Below are 25,076 nucleotides of genomic sequence, written 5' to 3'. Positions count from 1 at the left end.
TTATAATATTCATTATTTCATTTACTTGTTTTTTTAGTTTGATTTTATACAATATGATTTCACTTAAAATCAATTTCTACCCCTTCCTATTTTCATTTCCACATTACGAAGTTTCACTTCTTCTGCGCGGAGGGACTCCACGCACTATTTTTTTTTTGGGTTCTTTTCGCAGGTTCAGATAGGAACGTAACTTGAAGAAGTAAGGAAGGGGGGGGGGGGGTTGACAAAAGGGCTTTTGTTCCAGCTACTGCTGTTTGGTTGGGGGGGGGGGGGGGGGACAACCCGCTAAACTGTCAGAGTAATTTTTGCTATAGATATTTACTTGAATATCGTAGCGTAGAACACACAAAAACAAATTGTTGGAGGGCAGATAAACTGAAGTATATGTATTGAGAGATACATGTATATCATCAAATATTTAAAAATTTGGTATTTTTAGCTTACTATCCAACTTGCAATGTATTCAAAATGAAATTAGTACTGCAAATAAATCTTTTTATTTACCATTTAAGTTGAATTTCTTTTTGAATAGTGGAATAAATATGTGGTGGCGAGATGAGGTGCTGTCAGGAAAGGTTTGTACTTGGTTGGTTTGAAAAAAGGTTGGGAGTAGGGGTGCGGATGGAAGGGGTGCCAAAATGAGTTCTTGCCCCAGGTGGAAACTAGTTTAGTTACGTCCCTGGGTCAAGGTGATCGAACTAAAATGAAGAGTTGGTTGGATGATTTTAACCACAATAATGCAGTGAAATAATTTTTATGAATCTCAAAAGCAAAATTACATAGATAGATGCATTAACACTTTTTTTTCATTTGTGTAAACATATTAGCTCTCAGTACACAGCATTTCGTAGGAGTAATTCGTGAATAGAACGGAAGTCGTTTGAAACGGAAATGTGTAAACATGGTGATGATATCTGTGGAAGTCTCAGAAATCTCGAAATATGGCGGACTCTCGTGATTCATACTTATATATAAACTTTCGGGAAGCGTATTATTTTGCCAAACTAAACTTAATAATAGTACTACTATGTTTTGATAATTTATATTGACGTCGACCCAAGTGTCTCCTCGGCTCCCTCAGGCCGTTATGCCTCGTCAACGTCCTCCCTGTGTGTCCCCAGTGGAGTGCGACGGCCAGGGACGCACCCGCGTGCGCCCTAGCATGCCAGTGAGGGTTATGTCTGTGTATATATATTTGCAAACGATCAAGGGTCTTAAATGTAAATAACTTATTTATTCATTAATGTCTCGTGTATGTCTTTGTAAATAATTCAATAACTTTCTGAAGGGTTTCGCCGTAGTATGTAATCGCAGCCTGGCGCGCCGCGGGACGGAGCTCTCTCCCACGCCGGCCGATTTTCCCCTCCCTCCCCGCCACCCGCGGGCGCCGGCCCGCGGGCGAGCGGTAGAGGTGGGTTGGGACAGCAATTTTCGGTATCAGTCCCAACCTGATACTGATACAGTAATGTACCTAGGTACAAGTCTCTGATACTTCTGTATCAGACGGTCCCAGGAGGCAACAAAGCTCCGCGTACGCAGACCGTGCGACCGGAAGGAGAATCTGATACATTATTTATCACGCCCCGTAATTCTCTACCTCTGTTACTCTCATGCCCGCCTGATACAGCCAGTATCAATCAGTTCAACATTCACTGCAGTTCGTCCTGGCCGTGTATCACCCACCATGTTGCGGGCTGTCATGCTTTTTAGTTAGTATCTTTACAGTGAAATAAGGAATGGATAAGTGCACGAAAAAGACTTCATTTGTGTGGAATTTTTTCACGGAAAATAATGAGTTTGCTAATTGTAATTTGTGTAAACAAAAACTGAGTATTAAATCATCGACTAATCTGAAGAAACATTTGAAACGTAAACATTGATATAGTATGCTCACTAATGTACGTATCTGTTTTTTTTTTTTAATTTTTAATTTTTTATAAAATCGTAATCTTTTAATGTATGAAAACACTAGTTAATAATTGTTTTCGGAAAAAAAAGTCCATATGTTGATTACATCTGTTATTAGTGTCAACTGAGAATTTATTTGCATTTTCATAGCTGTTAGGTGCACAAATATAAATATTATATCTTGTATTAATGTACTTTTTAACATTAAAATTTCATTAGTTTTATTATTGAACGAGACTGTGCACGCACTGCGCACTGAGCGTACTTTGATGTGGGAAAATAATCAAACGACTCGTAACAATTTCGCTTTGCGCCTCTCCTTCAACGCCTTCCCCTGCACTTCCTCCCCTACATTCTTTCCCTTCTTTATCCCTTATTCGTCGTTCCTGCTCCCTCCCCTTTCACAAGCTCCGCCCAAGTGACCGTCATATTCTGCGATCGGGTTCTGCGCACGCGCACATTGGCCGTGGTGGTGTTCCAGGTGAATTCTGAACTGATACTAAAGTCTCTGATACTTTTCAAGTGTACTCGTTTGCCGATCCTGATACAGGCGCGTATCAGTGACAAAGTATCAGATTGATACTTTTCGACCCACCTCTAGCGAGCGGGGAGAGGCAGTCGCGTCCTGGTCTCGAGCGGAGACAGACGTGTTCGTTGCTCCGCGAGCCGCGCACGTTGCGCTCGGGATTGAACGTTCGCTCAGTCCGCAGTCGGTCACGGCAGCTGAGCTGCCACCGCGAATCAGCTTAGCATTGTTAACTTACGAGTCATCGGGAGACGTGTCTAGCGGGCAGTTTCTACAACGCGAACGTGGTGCTACGAGTCTCTGAACTTTTCGCCGTCCACGGAACATTACGTAACGGGCCGCGTATGTACAGCGCTCCGTCTTCGGGCCCTCTCTCACTGGGTCAGCCTAGCATTAATAAACTTTACGATTCGCGCCGAAACGTATTTGAGAACCGCCCCGTCATCAGGGAGTCCGTGTCGCCGTGGTAGGGCACTTGTTCCGCGACGGTTCCGCCAGGCTGCGGCAGGACTTTATAAGCGTTAATAAAAGACGGCTCGTGAAATTCGTTAATGCCGTGTTCTGCTTGCGATAACCTACCAACATTCCTCGCAATCACTTCACTCTCCCTCCAGGTCCCGCCTTTCCCGGTCCCGGCCACGTTGGCCTGGACCCACACCTCTCCGACGAGGGCAGTACGGGCATAACAGGACATTTATTTCAACGGGAAAACGGGGACCTGAAGCCGAGGGACGTCAATATGTTATAATTCATATTCATAAGCAGAAATAAAAACTTTAAAAATATGTTAAAATTTATGCTGGCAATACAATTTTTATAACTCTTAGGGCCGTATTCCAAGACACAAAAATAAGGGTTTAGGTGTTGAATATGCAATACCTGTACCCTAACCATATTCCAAGTGCACGATAGGACATGGCCAGTCCCTTATTTTTAGGGCACTGATTTTTGGTGTCCTATCTGTTGCGGATTTGATCCATAACTGTATATATATTTTAACCTTTTTAATGAACTTTAACGGAACTTTTACGATTACAATTTCCCCCCTAATATCTTAAAAAACAGCAAACATAAATACTGCCAAAAATTCACCGTTTATTCTTGTACAACCAAAATTAAATATTTTATTTCACATTATAATTCCATAGTTTTAAAAAATAAGCTAAATTTACGATGGATTCCACGAAGTACAACTGTTTATAGCCTCGCATAAGTCCTCGTTTATTAAAACGGCTGCCGATCTGATACCTTACAGGGGTTCAGTTAGGACACGTTTTGGAATATGACCCGAGAGTTAGGGTATGGCAGTTGCCCAACAAGGCAGTGCATATTCGCTACCTTACTGAAACGTCTTGGAATACCGCCCTTAGTTATCATTGAATTTTTGGGGGGGGGGGGGCGGAGGACTGCCATACTGGAAGACTACTATAATGACAGTATTCCGCCTGGCCTCTTCGATAAAGGCGGAAAAGTACCACAACGGAAATCTGCCATACTTTCAAAAGGACGAGACGAAATTCTGCCATATTTTCGTATACACTCTATGGAAAGAGTATGGTGGCATTGCCCTCGAAGTAGTGTATAGAATACTGCTCCTTCTTTTACATCAGGCATTCCACATGACCAATAGCAGTTGAGTATAGGTATTTTGAGTTGATATTTCTTGATTTTAATGTAAAAAATAACATTTAATATTGCTGAACTAACCCAACCAATTATTTTAACAATATTAAAGAGTTTGAAATGTAGGTATCCTTACCTAACCATCCATGATGATATTTTATAGCATTTGAATGTAGCATACATAACCTCACTAATGTAGCTAACTTTTACCATTCAAACGATTTTGCAGTATTTCGGAACCACAATTGAGTATAAAATTTCAACAAATTGAAGTTCCAAAGAACAATAAGCGCTGAATTCTCTTGTAAAGTTGAGATTTTGTCAGCAAAGGAGGTAGCTGAAAAATCCAGATGGTTTCTGACTGACATCGTACCAACCATGGCCTCTAAGCCTATGCTCCGCACCGCCAGTACCGGATCCCGTTTTCGGAGCGCACCCCTAGGCCCTAGCCCAGCCGGAATGAATCAAATGAGCGCCCCGGGCGTGATCTCAATAAACTCGAATAAACTTCAGGACACGAGACCCCAGGGACTCGAATTCATAAAACAATCAATGAATGAGACACTAGAACAATAGTAATTATTCATAAGCATTAAGCAAGTGGGTCGTAGGTAATACGTGCGAGCACCGCACACACGGAGTGGGCAACGAACCTCATTACCAGTCGCCGCGGCCACTGGCCTTAATTACAGTGCCCGTGAACCTGATCAAGTCAGGTTCGGAGAAGTCGAACCTAAACAATTTACATTGAGACAATTTGTCACTATATTAACAGTCGTCAACTTGGTGCGACATTTCAAACCATTAAATAATACAAAACAGCTGTTAAGCCTTAAGCACCCAATTACCAGGTGCTAGTTTTTATTTAAGCTCCTGGAATGTTTTTTTTGTTATAATTCAACCAATTAATATAACATAAGTTTTTGGCGCCGTCTCACAAGGGAAGTGAAAGTCCCCCCCGCCCCCCTTGCGAGGCGATCATGTTCGGCATCTCGAACCACTCCGCGCCGGGTCAAGACGTGTTAGTCCATGAGCAGCCTTCACCTTTGTGCTCACCGATCGCTCCTTCTGTAAGTAATGTAATCACGTAACCTTCTAATTCGCTGCTGCTCACGTCGACTCGGCGTGTATTCCGCGGAACCGGGTCTATCCCGACCGTCCTTTTATAGTGATTCCGCACCGCATCGCGGATCATGCCACTTACGGTACTGGCCGCCTCCAGCCACAGTGTTTTTTAGTTAATTCGCCGCGCATACGCCTGCCCGCTCCAATGTCACGTAAATGTTACAGTTAATTTAGGGTCATGCTCGGCGAGCCCCCCCAGACTCGTTAACTCTCGGCGCTGGCCGTTTCCAGCAAACATTAATCACGTTCCTGCGAGACTGCCGCGGTAAAATCCTAGGGTTATTGTAATGTTGTGTTTTGTTTTTAAGTGTAAATGTAATACGGCGTAGATGCCTCACAGCACATTAGCACGGTTTGTGTAGCGACTTTGTACCGCGTAGTGTATGTGTAGGGCGTACCAGGTACCCACGCGTACCACCGGAAAGTACGTGAATTAAATACCGTCTAATATAAACTGTGTCGTCTACCGTCATTTTGCACCCTTCCGTCCTCCACACGGCCGAGCACCGCAACTCAGGATAGGTTTCAAGCCGCGTACCTGGCAGGGCACGTGGGGGCAGAGTATCCACGACCCACCATCAACGGTCTAGTATCGCACTAGCCTGGCGCCCCCCGGACCTCAGCAGCACCACGATGCTCGTAGCGTGACATCACCCTGATACCTAAGTCCACTAGCAAGCTGTAAAGAATAGTGTTGAACAATTTTTTCGGATTGAAATTATTCATCCTCTAGCAGAATTATTCCGACAGCATAAAGAATAGGAGCCCCTTAGCACAAATTAAAAGACCGTTTAAACCTTAGCATGCTGCGCAGCAGCAGCTTCTATAAATATTTTTTTTTATTCGTTCTATGTTTTGTAGACAACGCAAATGTTGGGCCCAAAATTATCTGTGCACAGTGTAGTGTTCTTTACTTTTTTATTCCCTGTACAGGTAGTAATATTAATAACGTAACCCAAACGAAACTGTTAAATGTTAATGTAAAATATGTTATTTATTATTTTGTGTAGTATATATGCGCACTCTACCATATTATCTTATGCAGAAAAAGGAAAGCATCTGCCAACAGGCACAGTGCTGCCAATCACCACGTGTAATCAGAATCACATAGAAATCATAGCAGTCACTTTTTTCAAATCACACTTCACAATATATAATTGCAATCTCTTTAAAAAAATTGTTGAATAGAAACTTAAAAATGTTTCTAAACATTCAGGTATGAGAATGACACGGTAAGTACGTCAGGCATTTACTGAGTATTTATTAAAAACAATTGTGTTTAATTCAATGTTGGTCATATTGGCGGTGATTAACTATTTGTTGCCACTATTCCAATATCTTTTATATTTTGTAAGTAGTGTGATTAAAATAAAATACTTATAAATTAAAACGTAACCTACTCGAATGTGAAATACTTGTTTTGAACCATGCTTCTGGTTTTAGGGGTTCAAACCCCCACCCCCCCCCCCCTCCCTTAGCACCAAATCTTTAATTAACTTCTTATTCATCACTCAAACAAATTTAATATTAAAATTAATAAAAATTTTACAATTACAATATTTAAATTTAAGAACCGAAAACTGCTAAAATAGCACTAGTTTACACCTTAAAATCCAAATTTTCCCGGGGGAGGACAACCCCCCACCCCCCGCTCAATACCGGGGGGGGGGGGGGGGGGGGGGGAGAGACATGCTTCTTTAACACCCTCCATACACAAATCCTGGCTATGCCACTGTATGTACATAAATTATATATTTGTATTCGCTGGACTCAGTGATTTTTTATAACCAAATTTAAATACTGTACTAAATAGTAATTAACTGTACATATAAAAACAAATACCTACCATACAAAATGTAAAATACACTGCATTCATATTTTGTGGTAGGTATTTTTAAGTGAGATTTTATCCACATGTATTATATTAGATTTTGTGTTGAATTTGGAAGTTTTTTGGTCCTACTAAGTTACCCTTCTTGAAAAGTCATTGTAAACAAAGCATTGTTATGTTCATTTACATCCACAGGTTGTCTACATTCTGGAAAGTCAGGGAATTTTCTTGAAATCTTAAAAAAGTAATGGAAATTTCCCAGGGATTGTAATTTGAGGGGGAAATGTCATGCTCCAGTCACCCATCACCCAAACTGTGAAAGCAATTTTTTTTCCAAGGAGTGTTTGAATGCGTAGTCATATAAACTATACAGAAAGGGTGTCGCCAGGGGGTGGTGGGTAGGGGGGCGGGGCAGTTGCCCCCCCCCCCCCCCCTAGAGCCATAAAGATTCAAAAAAATGTAGCCAAATGCAAAAAATACATACTTTTCCCACAGCTTGCCCCCTCCCCCCCTCCCCCTAGGCCATCGGCTGGCCATCAGCTGGTGACGCCCTTGCTATACAGTGGCTTATGCAAAGTTTTGTTTGACCCATGTATACCTGCTAGGGGGATGGTGAAGCAGAATTTTCTTTATTTCTTTCAGAAAATTACAAAATAGTAGAATTATAAAAAAAAAAAAATTGGTCAGGGATATTTAAAATTTTGGTCTGGGAAATACCAGGGAAATTTTTAGACAGATTTGTATGGACAAATGTTCCATGTAGGGAGGTTTTTCAAAAATTAATTGTTTCGAAATGTTAAGATCCACGGTTAAGATGAGAGCTGATCAGCAGTGATGGCTTGTATAGGCCTGGCACACGATAGTGCGTTCTTGCAGCATGCGCCAGAAACCAGGTGCCACTGTGCCATACTGGACTTGCAATGGCCATTAAGTAATGTGCAAACATGAGGCGACAGTTCCACGCGTGGCGTGCAGTCAAATGCAGACCTACGTACCAGTGACGGTCACTTCAGCTGGAAAGCAAGTCTCTGATCAGCCCGTGTGAACAGTAGCATGGATTGTGACGTCCCACCACCTGACACTGCTGATAATTGAACTTTGATGTCCGCCAATCAGTTTATTTCAGGTTTTTCCTAAGAAATAATTTAGTCATTCTTCGTTGGTGTTATACTTCGTACTAGGAATGGGCCAATTCAATCCTCAAATACTATATAATAACATAAAATCTTAAACATTCAAAAGATTTGCTGTTTGAGGGCAAAGGTTTAAAGAAAAAATTTGGAAAAAATGTAAAAATTAAAATATTTAATATTTATAATTCTGAAGTCCTTTTAGGCTACCATTTCTCATTATATGTTTTTTTGTTCTTGTAGAAACTTATTATGAAGGCCTAACTAAAATTAATATATGTAAATATTTAGGGAAATGAACATAAATGGTTCAATGCTTCAACATCTTAGTTATTTTTTAATTTCTTGAACATTTTTGTTTACCCTCAAGACAGATTTAGAATCGAGGTATTCTTTGTGATTCAAATTCAAGTTTTCGAGAAGATTGGAATACGACCCATTTCTACCTATCTTTTATGTTAATTTTCGCTAATGAGCAAATGTGTACACAGAATTTTACTTTGATTGAGGAGGGGAGATAGAACCACTTTTCTCACTGCTTGCTTTCAAATTATTTTCTTTTGTTGGTGGGAATGATAGTTTTTTAGGATTTTGCAGGGAGGTGATATATCCCCCCCCCCCCCCCCCATTTCTCTCCTGTGTACACCTATGCTAATGAGTAAACACATGACAGGTGTAGATCCCAAGGAGGGGGGAAAGAGACCCGACCCCCTCTGGAATTATGAATCCCCTCACTGAGGGGGCCCACTTACGCAATTGCAAAATCGTAACTGTGAAACGGGGCTGGTAAACGTCAAAACTATTTTCTATACTTTAAATTTTTACGCTTATTGCCTGCTTGTAGGCCAAAATTTTATATATCCAGAGATGACTTGTGTCGATTAACCCCACACGCAAAACTCTTGGGCTGCTGTGTTGCCCTCCTGTGAATTTCCGCGGGCCCCCCCTTGCTTATCCTGCAGGTTCGCACACCTGCTCACACACACATCTAATATGTAGTTTTAGGCCAGATAGGCTGATCACACAGTAGAGGTTGTGCGAATGTGCGGTGGATGGTCCGTCACAGCCTCGACGAGGACTGCGATGACGGCTCGTTTGGCGAGGACCTCCTGGAGAGGCTGGAGCCGGGAGACCTCGAGAGACTGCGGGAGTGCTTCCTGGGCACGGCCCCCGCCGACCCGCACGGCGACGACGGCCAGAGCGGCCGGCCGCTCTCCAGGCAGGAGTTCCTGCACGCCATCGACTCTGTGATTGGTGAGCTCCCAAACACTGCTGGGCTCCTCCTTGCTTTCTTATAAAGTTTTTTATGGTAAAGAAAAACAATCTTACGGACGGAAAATGACGATCACGTCTACAGTTGATTTAGCTTACACACAACAACGCACCAAATACAAACAGTGGCGTAGCCAGGATTTGTGTATGGGGGGTGTTAAGATGCATGCACCCCCCCCCCCCCCCCGTATTAAAGCGGGGGGTCGGAGGGTTCTCCCCCGGTAAAATTTGGTTTTTAAGGTGTAAAATAGTGCTATTTTAGCAGTTTTCGGTACTTAAATTTAAATATTGTAATGGTAAATTTTTTTTATTAATTTTTAATATGAAATTTGTTTGATTGATGAATAAGAAATTTAATTAAAGATTGGTGCTAGGGGGGGGGGGGGGGGGGGTTGAACCCCTAACCCCCCCCCCCCTCCCCGGGCTACGCCCCTGATACAAACACATCCCATATACAAGCAGGTGTGTCTGCAGAATTTCATTTCATTTGATAGAGAGAGGGATAGGTGTTAGAACTAAATTTTACACGGTTTGTTTTCAAATTCTTTCCTTTTATTAATGGAATGATATGCAGATTGTTTTTAGGATTTTGGGGGGAAGTTGGTATCCCCAATCCCCTCTCCCTGCGGCATAGCCCCTGCAAGTCATTGACTGTGGGCTGAATGTTAAAATCAGGAATGGAATATTATTTGAACAGTACATACCTTATTGCAGTTGATTCAAAAATTATTTCTAATAATATATCAGTGTTTATTTTTATGGGTAATGCTTTAACTAAATCCATTGAAAATTGGAAATATTGTGACAATTCCACTATAATTAAGTAGTAGCATAAATTAGCAGGTTTGAGAACCAGTACCCGGTGGCTGTGACTCGGTTGCTTCTGCTGTGACCTAGGAGATGGTAGAGGAGCAATGATGTCATGTCCGCCAAAGTTTCCCACTTGTGAAAAATCCGGGCATCCAACTCGGATCACCTTGGGAGGCGAGTGATCCGACCACCTCTCCCTACTTCAATCATTAACTAGATGAAGTCCTGAAGTTTTATAGTCATGACTGCCAGTGGCACGGTGCATGGGTGGTATGTCCAGGGGGTGGCAAGGGACTAACGTCACCAATTGGTTAACGTTGATGTCCAGAGCTATCTTGTGGTTGGACAAAGGTTTGGTGTTAATGACCAAACTCTGGCTAGCGGATTAATGTTGAAATTAAACAAGCAGCAAAGCTCCCGAGGTAAGCTCCGAGGATAGTTGAAAGCAATTTAGAATTAAAAGTTACGGATGAAGAAGATCAGTTGTCATTCAAAGTTGAAGTTCTCAGAGTGCAGAAGGCGTCTTACCTTGGGTGGCGAAGTGATGGCTGCTGGGCAACTGGACAGTGCTTTTGATGCCAAGTTAAACTGACTTTTAAGTCATTTAAAATCGTGCTGCTGAATTGTTAACTAAAAACATATTACTAAAAAGATTTTTGAGCATAAAAATTATGTAATGAATGGATGTGCAAATTTTACTGTGTTCAAGGTTTGATGTAAACTCTAAAGATAAAAAAAAACATAGTTTTAATCATGATACAATTTTTAAATTATAATATTAAAAAAATTAATTTGATAGCACAGAAACTAAACTTATTTTTACTGTCTTACCTGAATCCTATACATATTTGAGGTCAGATTCTGCACCCCGCTGCTGTGTCCTTGTGCCTTAATGCCTCAGCAATCATGAGCCAAGGTCTTCTGCACACCGCTGTTGTATTATGGTGTTTCTTCTTTAATTTCCTTTTGTGCTTGTGCCAACTGTCTCGTCGATGAGTGTCGCCGGAGAAACCAGCGATGTTGGCCCGGCCCGTGGCGAGGAACCATCCCAGCACTTGCCCGAGTGGCCTCAGGGAACTGTGGCAGACTGACGTCAGGGTGTCCGGAGCGGTGTTGGAGTCCCGTGGGCGCGGAGTGTGGAGGGGAGCAGGTGCAGTGGCGGATCCAGAGGTTCACCTCGGAGGGGGCACTCTAGGATTCCAGAGCAGCCAGAGAAAAAAATGTCTTAAAATTACTAAATTTGTATTTAATCTACTCACACTACACATAACATCCAACCACCAGATATTATGATTTCTACAAGAAATTCATTAATTACATTAAAATATTTTATTGGTTTCAGAAACAATCATTTTTGTTGGCGATATTAATGTAGCGGACAACTGGTTTTTCGGGGGGGGGGGGGGGGGGGGACGGGACTGCCCCTGGTGGCCCCCCCCTTGGATCCGCCACTGAGCAGGTGCGGCCGTGCGTTCCAGGCAGCTCGGCCTACTCGCTGCCGGCCTCCAGGCTCTTCACGGCCCTGGACGGGGGGCGGGGCGAGATCCGCTGGGGGCAGTTCCTGGACCACGTGCTGGAGAGGGTGGGGCAGCAGGCGGGGGGAGCAGCCCGCTGCCAGCCCCTGGCCAAGGTCGCGCTGCTCGACCCTCCGCACTGCAAGGTGTGTACTGAACCTGTGTGGTCAACATTTCCAAATTCACATTTTTCATAAAAGTAACGATAAATCGAGTGGTTGGCTTCTTGGGCATCACAGTGTGTTGGCTAGTGTGGAGAGGGAGGCTCAGGGCCACTCCTAGCCAGGGTATTGCATGAGTGGTGGGCAGTCGAGGACAGGGGCATACGCAGGCCGGGGATGGCGGATGTGTCCTCCCGAAATCCAAAAGAAAAATCTATCATTACCCATCAAATTCTATCTATTTGAAAGCGCTCAGCATGCTAAGCGGTTGTAAACCCCCCCCCCCCCCCCCCCCTTACCTTCCTAGAAATTAAATCCTGCGTATGCTTCTGGTCTGGGAGTTTGAAGACAGTAAATATGTAGAGAAGCTGTATCAGGATTGGATGTAAAGCCCGTTCAACAACGAACGGGGCATCAAAGAGGATTGAATGAGAGCGTAATAGGCAATAGCTTGTTAATAACCATTTCTAACTACGATATGAATAAAAAATTTTACCTAATTTATAAAAAAAAATTAAAAAAAAATCAAGCTTGCAAATTAAGTAAAGATTTTGATAACAGCTCCAAGCTAATCAGCTGTAGAAAAATTCTTAGCGATGACTTTACCAAGATTTTAACATGTGAAAAAAGGTTACATTAATGTCAAATATAAAAGTAGTTAGCTAAATATAAGTGTTTGAGCTTATATTTTACATGTATTTTTGTTGGTATAAACAAAGTTGAATATTATGTGCTTGGTTTATTGTGTTTACTTGATGCTTGCTATTCGCGCCAACCGCACAATCCCTTGTACTTGCTGGTGAAGTGTATGGGTGCCATGCCATCCACAACCACACTAAAACTTTTGTGTAAAACTGAAGCCTTTTCTCTCCTTTTTATATGTTTTTGTTCCCCATTAAACACAAATATTTGTTGTACTATTTTCCTTTTGTACTACAACTTAAGAAAAACCTATTTTATGTGATTTTAATAATTTTACAGCCAATTTTTTTTTAGTATTTGTTTATTTTTGGGTTTCAAGCCCATATTGTATTAAAACTGTATGCATTTTTTTTTTTAATTTTTACACTGTTTTTATTTATGTACATTCAGTCCTCCATAATGAAAAAATCTAGCCGGCAGAACAAATCCCATCAAATTCTGTCAAGTCGCTCAGTTGTTTTTAAATTCTCATCATTCATCAATGATGCGATCTTTCCAATCCTCTAAACTGACTATTTTTTTTTTCACTTTATTTTTTATTTGTCATAAAAGTGATGAGTAAGTGATTGAAAAAATAAAATGAATTCGCAAATGCATTTATCAGTTTGAACTAGAACCTATTTTTCATAGAACAGTGATTAAATTTTCAAACTTTTTGTGCTTGTGAGACATTTTTTCTTACTTCCTGACTTTTCTCCCAGCGCAGTAAGACTGGAATAGGCCCCGACTCCCAGGGAAACTCTGCGTTAGCCTGCTAACACGGCCTCTTCAGATGCGTGTCTAATTTCCCTGGCCATTGTAGCACAACTTGTGTTCAATACAGAGATGATGTTCGCTGATGTACTGAGTTCTGAGTACTAACTGTCCAAACAGAAAGAAGCTATTGCAGCAGTAGTGCCGATAGCGACGGAGTCGTCGTTCTGCTACGCTGTCATCTCCAAGTTTGGAAGGACTGGCATTTACAACGGCCAGCTTCAGCTTCTCGATTCTTATCAAGTACGTGCCGGCCCACCTTCGCCACCCTTCGCACGTGTTCCGTCATCTCCGCCATGCGCACTTTGATCTGATTAGTGCCGTGCCATTTTCCTGGCCATGTATCAGTCACTTTCACATCTTTTAAATCTAGCTCAGCAATCTAGAGGAACTATCTTCATTTGCTGACAGTTTAAATTGGGTTTCAAATGCGTAAAACCTTAGGTTAACGAATAAAATTTTAAAAGTTATTCTCAGATGAATGGACATCTACAAAATGTGGTGTGAAAAGTTTAGGTATGTACTTTCAAATATGAACCACTAATAGCTGAATGAATTGACAATCAGTGTAGATGAGTAAGAAATACTTAACCTAATGCCTTTATGTTGAATCATGATTATCTGAAATTATTGTTTACTATAAGCCTAAATAAATGTGCATGTACGAACAGTTCTGATTCCTTGGACTATCTTAAGATCACAACTAAAAGTACAATTTCTTGTGGGGTTGAAAGCTATTGCATTTATTCTGCGAACCGAAATACAATGTTCACTTACATACTTGTCCAGGGGCATGTCGACAAATTTAATTTTTTCTAAATAGGTACTTCCACAGAAATTCAAATTGAAAAATTTATTGTAGTTCTTACAGATCCAACATGTTCATCATAAACTTTCCTCTTACAATTAATGAACTATAAATTTTGCATAGTTTTCTGTTAGTATAAATTATTTACTGCATCATGTCATGAGTCTATGCTTGGTAAACATTCTGGCCAGTTTGAAGAAAATATCCTACATATAACATTGTAGAAAAGAAAAGTTAGGTACATATCTTGTATATCTACGATTACTACAAAACTAAACAAAAAGGAAGTTTATTTTTATGTGTTGCATTTTGAAGTTCAGAGACTTCCGTATTCTGGTGCAGAACGTAGGTAAAAATTTAAAAAGAACAAATATCACGCAGGTATTAAAACATCCTGTGTATATGTATGTTCAGCAGCAGATTTGTAATATAGCCCCTCAGTAGTCTTTACAAAACTAAGAATCATGAAGTTTGCTAACCATAGGCGAGGAGCAGTAGTGTGTTGTCTCGTATGACTCATAATTAGAGACCGGAAAAATTCGCAAATTCATCTCGCGATAGGCTAAAATACAAATAGTTATACCTGAGTGCTGCCTCTGCTATTGGCTCACAACTCACCTGGATGACGCTGGGCCGATGAGAAACACCCGACCAAAGCCTTTATCGAATCACAGGCTGCTGGCTGTTGGGACGTCTCACGAGACAGCAGCCAGTGAGTGGGGTGGCATTTGATTGAGTGTATGTAGAACTATGGAGTTCATCCTGCAGGTCATTGAACCCGCGAATTTTTCCAGTCCCTACTCATGATTCGTGAGCTCCGAGAGGGCACCCGTGTGGGCAAGTGGGGGGATTGTCGATGCGGGGCGGTGGGAGGGCGGGCGTGCCGCGTGTAGTAACGAGTGAACCGGTTAGTGTAGTGTGGTAACGAAGGAACCGATCGGACCGGGCGATCGTGGCTACTGTGAGCGTGGGACGTACATGTGTGGGATGATGAGGCACGACGCCGCGACAGGTGCCTCTCCGCGCGGACGGCGGCGATGGCCGCTCGCGCGCCCGCCACGCCTGGGTGACGGGCGCGGCGCACCTCCCGGACGCGGCGTGCCTCGTGGTGGCCTGCTCGGACCGCAGCCTGCGCAGCTACGACTGCTCGGGGCTGAGCCACGCGGCGCTGTGCCACGTGGGCGGGCTGCCCGGCGTGCCGCTGTGCCTGGAGTACTGCCGCGGCCGCCCCTCCCTGCTGTTCGTGGGCGACGAGCGGGGCGACGTGACGCTGATGCGCTTCCACCAGCCGCGCGCCTCGCTCTTCCGCAAGAAGCACCCCGACAAGCTGGACCGCTACTACTGGCAGGTGCGAGCACCTGGGCTGGACGTCTCGAGGATTACTATACAGGAAGAAATAACAGCATGGAGTATTGGCACTGAATCAGTGGTGTAGCCCAGGATTTGTGTATGGGGGAGGGGGGGTGTTATGAAGCATGACCCCCCCCCCCCCGTATTAAAGCGGCGGGGTCCGGGGGTCTTCCCCCGGAAAAAATTTGGATTTTAAGCTGTAAAATAGTGCTATTTTAGCAATTTTCGGTACTTAAATTTAAATATTGTAAATGGTAAAAATTTTTTATCAATTTAATATGAAATTTGTTTTGAGTGATGAATAAGAAATTAATTAAAGATTTGTTGCTGAGGGGGGGGGGATGTTTGAACCCCTAACCCCCCCCCCTGGCTACACCCCTGCACTGAATACATAGTTGGTTTCTTGTTTTCGTATTTGTTTATTTTTGGGTTTCAAGCCCTTATTGTATTAAAAAAATGTATGCAAAATTTTTATACTGTATTTTATTTATGTATATTCAGTTCTCCAAAATTGAAAAAATGTAGTCAGAACAAATCCCATCAAATTCGGTCAAGTCGCTCAGTTGTTTCTAAATTCTCATCATTCATCAATGATGCGATCTTTCCGATCCTCTTTTAACTGACTAATTTTTTTTTTTTTTTCACTTTATTTTTGATTTGCCATAAAAGTTATGAGTGAGTGGTTGAAATAATAAAATGCATTCACAAATGCATTCATCTGTTCAAAATAGAACCTGTTTTTCATAGAATAGCGATTAAATTTTCAAAACTTTTTGCGCTTGTGAGACATTTTTTCTTACTTCTTGTTTTAATATTTTCCTGCGTTTCCTTTCCTCCTTGCGAAATAGACGGACAGGGTTGTACGCCAGTCTGCAACAGAGACACGTCACGGCGCGTCCCTGCGATGCCGCAGGAGCTGCATTCGCAGGGGGACTGGGTGACGGTGAGCGTGGACCGCAAGGTGCACGACGACGAGGTGTGGCGGATCGCGTACTGCCCCGACAACGAGACCGTGGTGTCGTGCAGCCGGGACCCGGCTGCCTCCCTGGTGGTCCGCCACGTCGCCGGGCGCAAGCTGCCCTACATCTTCCGGGTCGCGCGGGTGCGTTGGGGCCCGACTCCCGCTGCTTTCGTCGCTCGCCGACGTGACCGCCCTGTCGCTCCGCTCCAGCGACGCCGCGGTCAGCAATCTGCCCTCGCACCCTCGCCCCAAGGAGGGTCGAACTTCCCGCGGGTGGTACGATCCCACCGCACGCGACGGCACAAAATATAGCTCCCCTTTTCATTTCGCAAGCGTGAGATGCTTTCGAACCAAACAACGTAAGAGTAGGATTCAAATTCTCTTTAATTCTCTCATGGCTGTTACCAGGTGCGTAGCCAGGGGGGGGGGGGGATTTAGGGGTTCAAACCCCACCCCTTAGCACCAAATCTTTAAATAAATATCTTATTCATCACTCAAACAAATTTCATATTAAAAATTAATAAAAAAATTTACCATTACAATATTTAAATTTAAGTACCGAGATTGCTAAAATAGCACTATTTTACGCATTAAAATCCTATTTTTTCTGGGGGAGGACCCCCCCACCCCTCGCTTTAATACGGGGGGGGGGGGGGGGGGGGGGCATGCTTCTTAACACCCCCCATACACAAATCCTGGCTACGCCACTGGCTGTTACTGAGTAGCATGATTCAAACTAACTCCTAAGAACATTAAACTTTAACTCTATATTTACATTTTACATTTAATTCACTTGATTGGCAAAACAAAATATTAAATGAAAGGTCCTTGAGTCTCTATTGTTCCTGTGCGCGCTTTCTTTCAAAGAAAATAAACTCACGTAGGCAACAGCTAACTAAACAATGAAGAAAGTTACCCGAAACCGGTAACACCGACGTAACTTTTGTTTCTCATTCCCGTCTAAGATGTAAACGTACGCTGAGTTGCATTTTCGCCTCGACGTGAACAGATGTAGGACTCCTGTGACTAAAATCAAGAGCATCACTGAAAGTGCTACGCCTCTCTGCTTTCCTGCCAATCTTGTGCACGATCCACACGTGGTCTGGATCACAGTGGATTCCATGTGCTGATGTGGCAAGGAGCGAATTTTTGGCTTGAACAATGCAATTCTTAGTTGGGCGTGTCAATCTATGTGAGGCTTCCGAACAAATCGAGCAAAGCCTAAAACTTTTTTCCCTAAATTTAATTCTAATGGATTTATGTACTATTAAAATAAAATTTTGAAACTTATTTTTTATTATATAAAAGGAAATATCTGCAGTTAAACAGAAAAAAAAAAATTATAACTGAGATTTTACACTGGTGAAATAATTAATAATATGTAGGTTATAAAGTGTTTTGTATGTAATTTTATAGCACTAATTTTTAAGGATAAGCATTAAAACAAATTTTGTTAATAATATGTTGTAGTGTTATTTTCTCGTAAGGAATCACCTATTGGGTACCGGTATTCTTAGTGTTGTTAGGAACAGCCTGAATACTCAAATTTAAACTTGGCAAGTGCAAATGTGTAACTAGTTGATTCAAAATTCAGTAAATATTCCATTTATGGTGTAAAGTGGTGTATTTTAAAGTTGCGTCCACCATACTGATAGGAAAACAAGCGCGCGAACGTACGAAAGCCATTCTGTTTCGTTTTTTAGATGCAGACGCAGGGAGCAATGCAACTATTTCGGCAGGAAAATTTCTTTTTCGTGCCTTGGAGTCGGTGGTGGTGGAACAGCAGAGCCGTCTGCCGGCAAATAATTTTGTCGGTCCCCCTCCCTATCTATTTAATGTACAACTTTTTCAAAATCACAATGTAAAAAAAAAATAATGAAGACTGTAAACTTTGCTGTGGCTATAAGTGTAGACGTGATCTGTGCGTATCACTTGTTTTGTAAGGTTTCCTATGACCTGTACTGAGAATATCATATCAACGAATCAACCAGGCCCCCGGGAATGGTCCCGGGAACTCGGTGGCAGTGTTTCCAGAGGGTCCTGCCGGAGCCAGGTCATCATAAATGGACGCTACTTGACAGTTCAGTTAGTAGCTTTTACATTACAAACTAAGTTCAATACACAGCTGAAAGTTTCAGTATCATGAAAAAAGGATTTCAAAAGATTTTGTCAAAAGTTCTATCGCGGACTAAAGCCCACCGCACACGGTACAATATTTTCTACTAGTTTGCTTACTAGAATGCTTACTGGTTTCTGTACTGTGTAGGCTACAAGCTGAAACACTAGGTGCGCTACAAGTTTCTGCTGCACACGATTCTAGCTGCCTTACTAGTTTTGTTAAGAGAATATTCTCCGCAACAAATTTGTTATTATGATAATTCACATTTTTTACCGCATACAAACAAGGCTCTTCTTGCTATGCATTTATTAAAACGAGGAGTTGGTCACTATTCCACTTCTTTCCGAACCATGTTCATCACGACATGCGCGCTTAAAAAGTGTAAACAAACCCCCTCGTGCTGTTTTCGTGAGTTTTGATCGGCCACTCCTCAAATATTGGAACACACCAAGCAACGAAAATAGGATGCAGTCTATGTATTACGCAAAACCAGTGGCCCAGCTCGTACAGCTACTAGTATCCGATTTGAATTCGGGTGAAGAAACTAGTGGTAGAGCCAGTACGACTCCTAGCTTACGATATTGTAAGGAATATTGTACCGTGTGCGGCGGGCTTAAGTGCTCATGTCCTATAGATTTACTAAGCCTCTCTATGAGGCGTCATGTTTAAGAGGCCACTCCAGTGTTTCAGGGGCACTACGCTTGCTTGATATGTAAGACAACGATGCTCTTATCAAAGCACATTTCTTCAAAAACGTGCATAAATTATTGCTCAAACCTAGACAATACACTTATGCACATTAGTAAAGATTAGTATAAAACCATAATTTATGCACGTTTTTGAAGAAAGGTGCTTTAATAAGAGCATCGCTGTCTTACTTATCAAGCAAGCATCATTTTGAAATCTATATTAGTTAATTAGTTATAAACAAAATGAAAATAGCATAGAATCTTATGAGGTTAATGTGGGTTGCGTAGTGCCCCTGAAACACTGGAGTGGCCTCTTAACACGGTCTTTGAAAGTGTTTGGCGTCAGCGTGGGGGAAACGTGCGTGCAGGGTGTGCGGTGCTTCCACCTGGAGCGCGGGCTGCAGCTGCTGGCGACGGGCAGCGGGGACGGCGTGGTGCGCCTGTGGAACCCCGTGGTCACCCGGCGGCCCAGCGTCGCGCTGCACGGCCACGGGGACTCCGTCGAGGACGTGCTGGTCCTGAGCGAGGCACACCTCGTCGTCAGCTGCGCGGCCGACGGGGTAACTCGCCCCTCGTCGGGACGCCTGCCTGCCTGCCTGCCTGCCTGCCTGCCTGCCTGCCTTTGTTTGCGTAATGCACATCGCAGGAACGTGGCCAGGGTGGGGTTTTTAAGAGTTCAAACAACCCCCCCCCCCCGCCCCCTTAGCACCAAATCTTTAATTAATCTCTTATTCATCACTCAAACAAATTTCACATTTTAAAATTATTAAAGTTTTCACCATTACAATATTTAAATTTAAGTACCGAAAACTGCTAGAATAGCACTATTTTAGACCATAAATTGCAAATTTTCCCCGGGGGATGACACCCCCCGGACCCCCCCCCCCCCCCCCCCCCCCCCCCCCCGCTTTAATAGGAGTGGGTGGGGGGGACCATACTTCTTAACACCCCCCCCTTCTTACAAAAAATCCTGGCTACGCCACTGCGCACATGGCCTTCATTCCGGCATTCAGTCAAGTCACTTGCGTTCGGAAACCTTACTCGGCCAACAGGTTACGTTACTGCTCTGTCGGCAATTTTAATTTATGAGAGTTTATCAATACTTGTCATTTTTTTTTTAAATTTCAGTCCAGTGTTTCCTGTTTTCAAGCGAGTTACATTTTAACATTTCACATAATACACTTTTGGTATTCCTGTCAAAACTATATTGACTTTTGATAATCCGGTGAAATCGTTAATCCGACATGGCCGTGGTTCCGAACATGACGGATTAAAAACTTTTCCCTGTAAAATTTTTTTGTCTTGTAGCTTGGACAGCAGATGTGTTAATCTTCTGTTGCTTCTTTAATGATAAACTGGTAGCTGCTAGCAGTTATATTCAAGTTTGAGTCATAGTCATTACCATAAGTACACTTTTTGTGCACAATAGTCTATAAAAAATATATATTTTTTAAGTAGTTAAAGAACACGGTACACAGATACTTCGTTTTTGGAAGTCTAGCGATAACATTCCTTCATGTTCTTAACGTTTTGGGAGTCTCAGGTGGCCACGATTACTAAAGCATCATATTTTTGTGGCGAAGGTTAGTGGTTCTACTCCGAGACTATAAAGTAATTGACTAATTGAGCTTAGTGTGTACAGGGTCTCAGCTGTGTGGCAACGCCTGGTATGGTTGCTCATCTAGGCCGTTCACCACATATGGTTCATTTGTTCACGAATGATAAAGATCAAAACAGCAGAGTGCATAAATATGTATTTCAAAAATATTGTAAACTGTACAAATCTTGGAAAGTATCAAATCCCGAACTTCCAAGCAAACATCAAAACAAATAAGTAAATAACAAGCAGAGAGTAGCTAATTTTTCTCACTAAATGCATACAGATAAAGCAGGCTACTTGGATTGCTAGTACAACAAAATAATATTGAACTTTTCCAAAAGAAAAATTACTAACAAAACACGAAAGCGTGTCTTTACAACAGGTTACGTTAAAGAGATGGCGGTGAAAAACTATGATGCCCAAACTATAAAAATAATAAAGGCACTTACTACAAAAAGTATAACTTTGGGTTATTCCGTGTACCCAAGAATTGAAGTTAAGCATCAAATTATAATTTAAATTAAATAATACATCAGCAGCCTTATTAAAAAAACTGTACTTAAAATAAGGTTTTATAATTAAATGAAAAGATGCGGGGCTAGTGCGACAGCGCATCGTCTCGCCGTGGCAGGTGGTGAAGGTGTGGGACCCGGCGGACCAGTGCTGCCTCCAGACGCTGCCCCTGGACTTCCCCTCGCTGCAGGCGGGGGAGCGCGGGGCTCTCGGCCTGTGTCCCGCGCCGCGCCGGTGCCTGCTGGTGGCGTGCTGCCAACACCTGGCCGTGCTGCGCCAGGTGGGCCCGTGTGGCGGCACGCCTCCCCTGCTGCCCCCGCCCTCGCGCCAGCACCGGGCCGCCGTGCCCTCGCCGTGGAGGGCGGCCGAGGACCGCGTGGCCTCCACCCCTGACGGCACGCCGCGCGCCTCGCTGTACGTGCCCGCGGGCTCCTCCGCTCGCTTCCACCCGGCCCGACGTCTCCTCGACAGGGAGGGACCTGCGGCGGGGAAGCATCCCAGAATGTTCCTGGAGCGACTGCAATGAAGCCACGTGGAACCGAGATCAGGACGTCAGACAGGGTTCTCTGGAGTGCAAGTCAGTCCCTCCAGGCTGTAACTGTTGGGAAGCAAATGGCCAGAAGGTTTTGTTTCTTATGGCATTAACTTCTAGTTAAATGGCGAGTCCGAAATTTTGTAAAAAAAAAAGTCTTTTAAAAACCTACTTAAACCCTGACATCGTCCGAGCCTCCGAGCCCGATACGCCAGTACCCTCCCACCTTCCCCTCCAGCCACGGCATTCAAACCTCCCGCCGCGTGTGTAGTGGGGGGATAGAGTGCCACGGACCTGGCAAAGATGGCGCGAGAGGCTTTTGTTGAGGCTACCCGGCGGCCATGTTTTTCCCGGCAGTTCTTCTTCGTCATCGCGGTGAGAGGGAGCTGAACTCGACGTAAACCGGACGTACCGCGGAGTGTTTATTTGAGTATGAGTTACCTTGTAGAGTTGAATTCGTAACTAAACGTGTGGACAATCTGTGCGCGCGCGCCCGTGACAGTCAGCTCAGTTCTACCACGTGCGTGTTGTCTGAGTGCCGGATCACGTGTTTGCCTCCTCGACGTCTGGCGTGTGGGACGCCCTAAGAACCCACCAATCTAATCATCAGAGCGTGCCCGGCGCTGAGATAGGGCCAGGTTCAGGTGTCGCCGAGAACTGCAGCAAGGGGGTCGAGTCACGTCCTCACACGGGCGACGTCACGCCCTGAGGCGAGAGTCTCCGCCGGGTCCGTGCCCCTTGACACGGTGGCGCCCAATAAACTCGTACATCTCATTTACAATACCCCCGACTATGTCAACCCTTTTATGCCGTATTTTAATGTTTTAACTTATTTTTAAGATTACTTAAGGAGCAGACTGAAGTAGATTATTTTGCGTTCCCTCCCAGTTTTTTTAGGGTTTGGTTGTGGGGAGGGGTGCTAGGGAGTCGTTCACCACCATCGTCCCTCCCATAGAACCATTGCTGCCACGCCACCTCGCTACATCTCTTCTTTGTGCTCTCCAAGATGGGTTAGTTGCTAGCTAAGAAACATAAGAAACATAATTATGTATACATCATAGTAAATTATTTAAAGTGTTGCACTTGAAAGGTTATTCAAGGATTAAGTTACTAAGCCCATATCAACTTTACCTTTGAAATGCTGCAGAAGGATAGGTCGTTAGCAGGGCTCCCAAAATACTGAAGTTCTGCTACATGGACCAAGTGGCTTCATTGCACAAGTCAATATTGTAACAAGAAGACTTTTTTCTTGTTACATTATGTGTATGAAGGTGCAAGATGCGCGGGCAGAAGTTCTTATTCTTGGAAAGGAAGTTAAAATTCAGGGGGGAAAGTCACGAGAACCTTTTGAAAATCTAAAAGTAAGGGAACTTTTCTTGAGGTAATGGTATGTTCCGACCTACCAAAAACCAAAATTGTGAATTTTTTTTTTTTAAACCGTGCCTGCACACTTTGTACACCAACCACTACTGTAAATTTTACTTTTGATTCTTTAGTTAATGTTACTTTCTGTTTTTAGTTGTTTTTAAATTTGATTTCTGAAAATGATATCATTGTAAATGTTTAAGAAGGTGTTGAATAGAGGCAGGACTGGCGGAGAGGGTAGAGACGACCTGCAGTGTGACGCGGTGCGCAGGAGTGCGTCGGGGGAGCCCAGCGGGCGGGAGGAGGCCCCGTGCCCCCTGCCGGGCCCGGCCAGCTCCTTGCAGGGCCTGTACGCGCGACGCGCCATGCACGAGCAGCGCCAGCAGGCCGCGCAGTACCTGGTGGAGCAGTGCGCCCCGCACCTCGCGCTCCAGCTGTGGGACCTGGAGGAGGTGCGCGTCCCCCGCGCGCCCCCGAGCGCCTTGCCGCCCGGCCCGGCCAGCCGCCGTTCCTCGCGCTCCTCGGGCAAGGCCCGCAAGTAGCTGCCCAGTCCTGTGCCAGAACCACCTCGTTCCCACTACTCACGTGTGCCAGAACCACCTCGTTCCCACTACTCACATGTGCCAGAATACCCTTATTCCAACTACTGACCTCACTTTCTGTACCAATTAGTTTTTCTGAAAAAATGTCTTCTTAGTGTTTGTATGCATTTTGAATTTACAGGTCAGTGACTGAAAAATTAAAATTATATTTATTAGATGCATATGGGTCCATATTTTGTAAAGCTGTCATCAGTCATCTTGTTTAGCGTTACTCATTTGTACTTTCATGTATTTTTAATATATTATTACACCTATATAATTTTGTATTTTTAGGTAATATTTAGTATGTTTAATGGTACATATATTTTGTCAAATAAAACTACAGATTTTGTGGAGAAAATAAAATTTTTGCATTTATGATATTCTGTTGTTTTTTTTTTTTTTTTTTTTTTTTTTTTTTTTAAATTTTAGGTAGCCTTTGTGTTGAAGCCGCGAGTTTATCTCAATCCCACAATGGTGGTAATGGGTTTGATTCTTGTCTTTGGCATGGCGCATGGGTGTTTTAAGTTTGTGTGTAGATTGCTGTAATTCAATAAGTTCAATTACTGTAAAAATAATTTAACTCTTTTGGTTTCAGTACGATCTTGGAAGATGATTTTTACTACGTGACCTTTTAAAATGGTTGATTAAATGTTTCACAATGAGTTCGAAATATTCATTTTCGAGAGAAATGATTAAAAATAACTATGCAGGTTTTCCATTGTTGGTTACTAAGTACTAACACTTTCCTCTTCAACTCACATTAATGAACTTAATTTATATATATAAAAAGGCTAAAACCCATGTTTTCAGAGTAATTTTTAGGCATGAAACAACCCACACAAATGCTTGAAAGCACTTAAGGGGCTTGCATTACCTCTTTATCTTCATTTCTCCGCCATATAATGTTATGGTCACAGCTCAAATTTCACAGTTATCCTCTGACGACGAGAATACTGCGCGCCAGTTCAGAGCCTTGCGCTTGGAGGCGACACTGTGCTAGAGGCATCAGCGAGCGTCGCCCTTATCATACTGCCTTACTAACACACCCCTTAAGAAACAAAACTCAAATGTGGGAGGTAGGAATGATGTGATCTATGCAAATGGGCTTCTGGTAGCCACAACTTCCTTCAGCACGATATCAAACAGCAAAATAATATCCATTGTTTACAAGAAACAAGCTGAATGTGAAGCAAAACTGTT

General features: G+C 43.3%; 1 protein-coding gene across 2 annotated transcripts; it reads left to right on the top strand.

Annotated features, from left to right (window-relative positions):
- The first annotated feature begins 6,296 nt into the window (after nt 1-6,296).
- LOC134532069 (uncharacterized) lies at nt 6,297-24,137 on the top strand. Of its 2 annotated transcripts, XM_063368251.1 has the most exons (9): nt 6,297-6,414; nt 9,210-9,397; nt 11,704-11,885; nt 13,476-13,598; nt 15,176-15,511; nt 16,427-16,615; nt 19,651-19,842; nt 21,514-21,809; nt 23,564-24,137. In XM_063368251.1, the coding sequence occupies exons 1-9, from the start codon at nt 6,401-6,403 to the stop codon at nt 23,832-23,834; spliced, it is 1,791 nt and encodes a 596-aa protein (XP_063224321.1). In that variant the 5' UTR covers nt 6,297-6,400; the 3' UTR covers nt 23,835-24,137. The 2 variants fall into 2 exon arrangements, with proteins under 2 accessions (XP_063224321.1, XP_063224323.1); XM_063368253.1 differs by lacking the exon at nt 16,427-16,615 and having other exon boundaries at nt 19,651-19,941.
- The last annotated feature ends 939 nt before the right edge of the window (nt 24,138-25,076 follow it).

This window comes from Bacillus rossius, chromosome 5 (assembly GCF_032445375.1).
Source record: "Bacillus rossius redtenbacheri isolate Brsri chromosome 5, Brsri_v3, whole genome shotgun sequence".
Lineage (NCBI taxonomy): Eukaryota > Metazoa > Arthropoda > Insecta > Phasmatodea > Bacillidae > Bacillus > Bacillus rossius.
The sequence above is the reverse complement of the archived record's forward strand: the minus strand, read 5'-3'. Positions and strand labels throughout refer to the sequence as shown.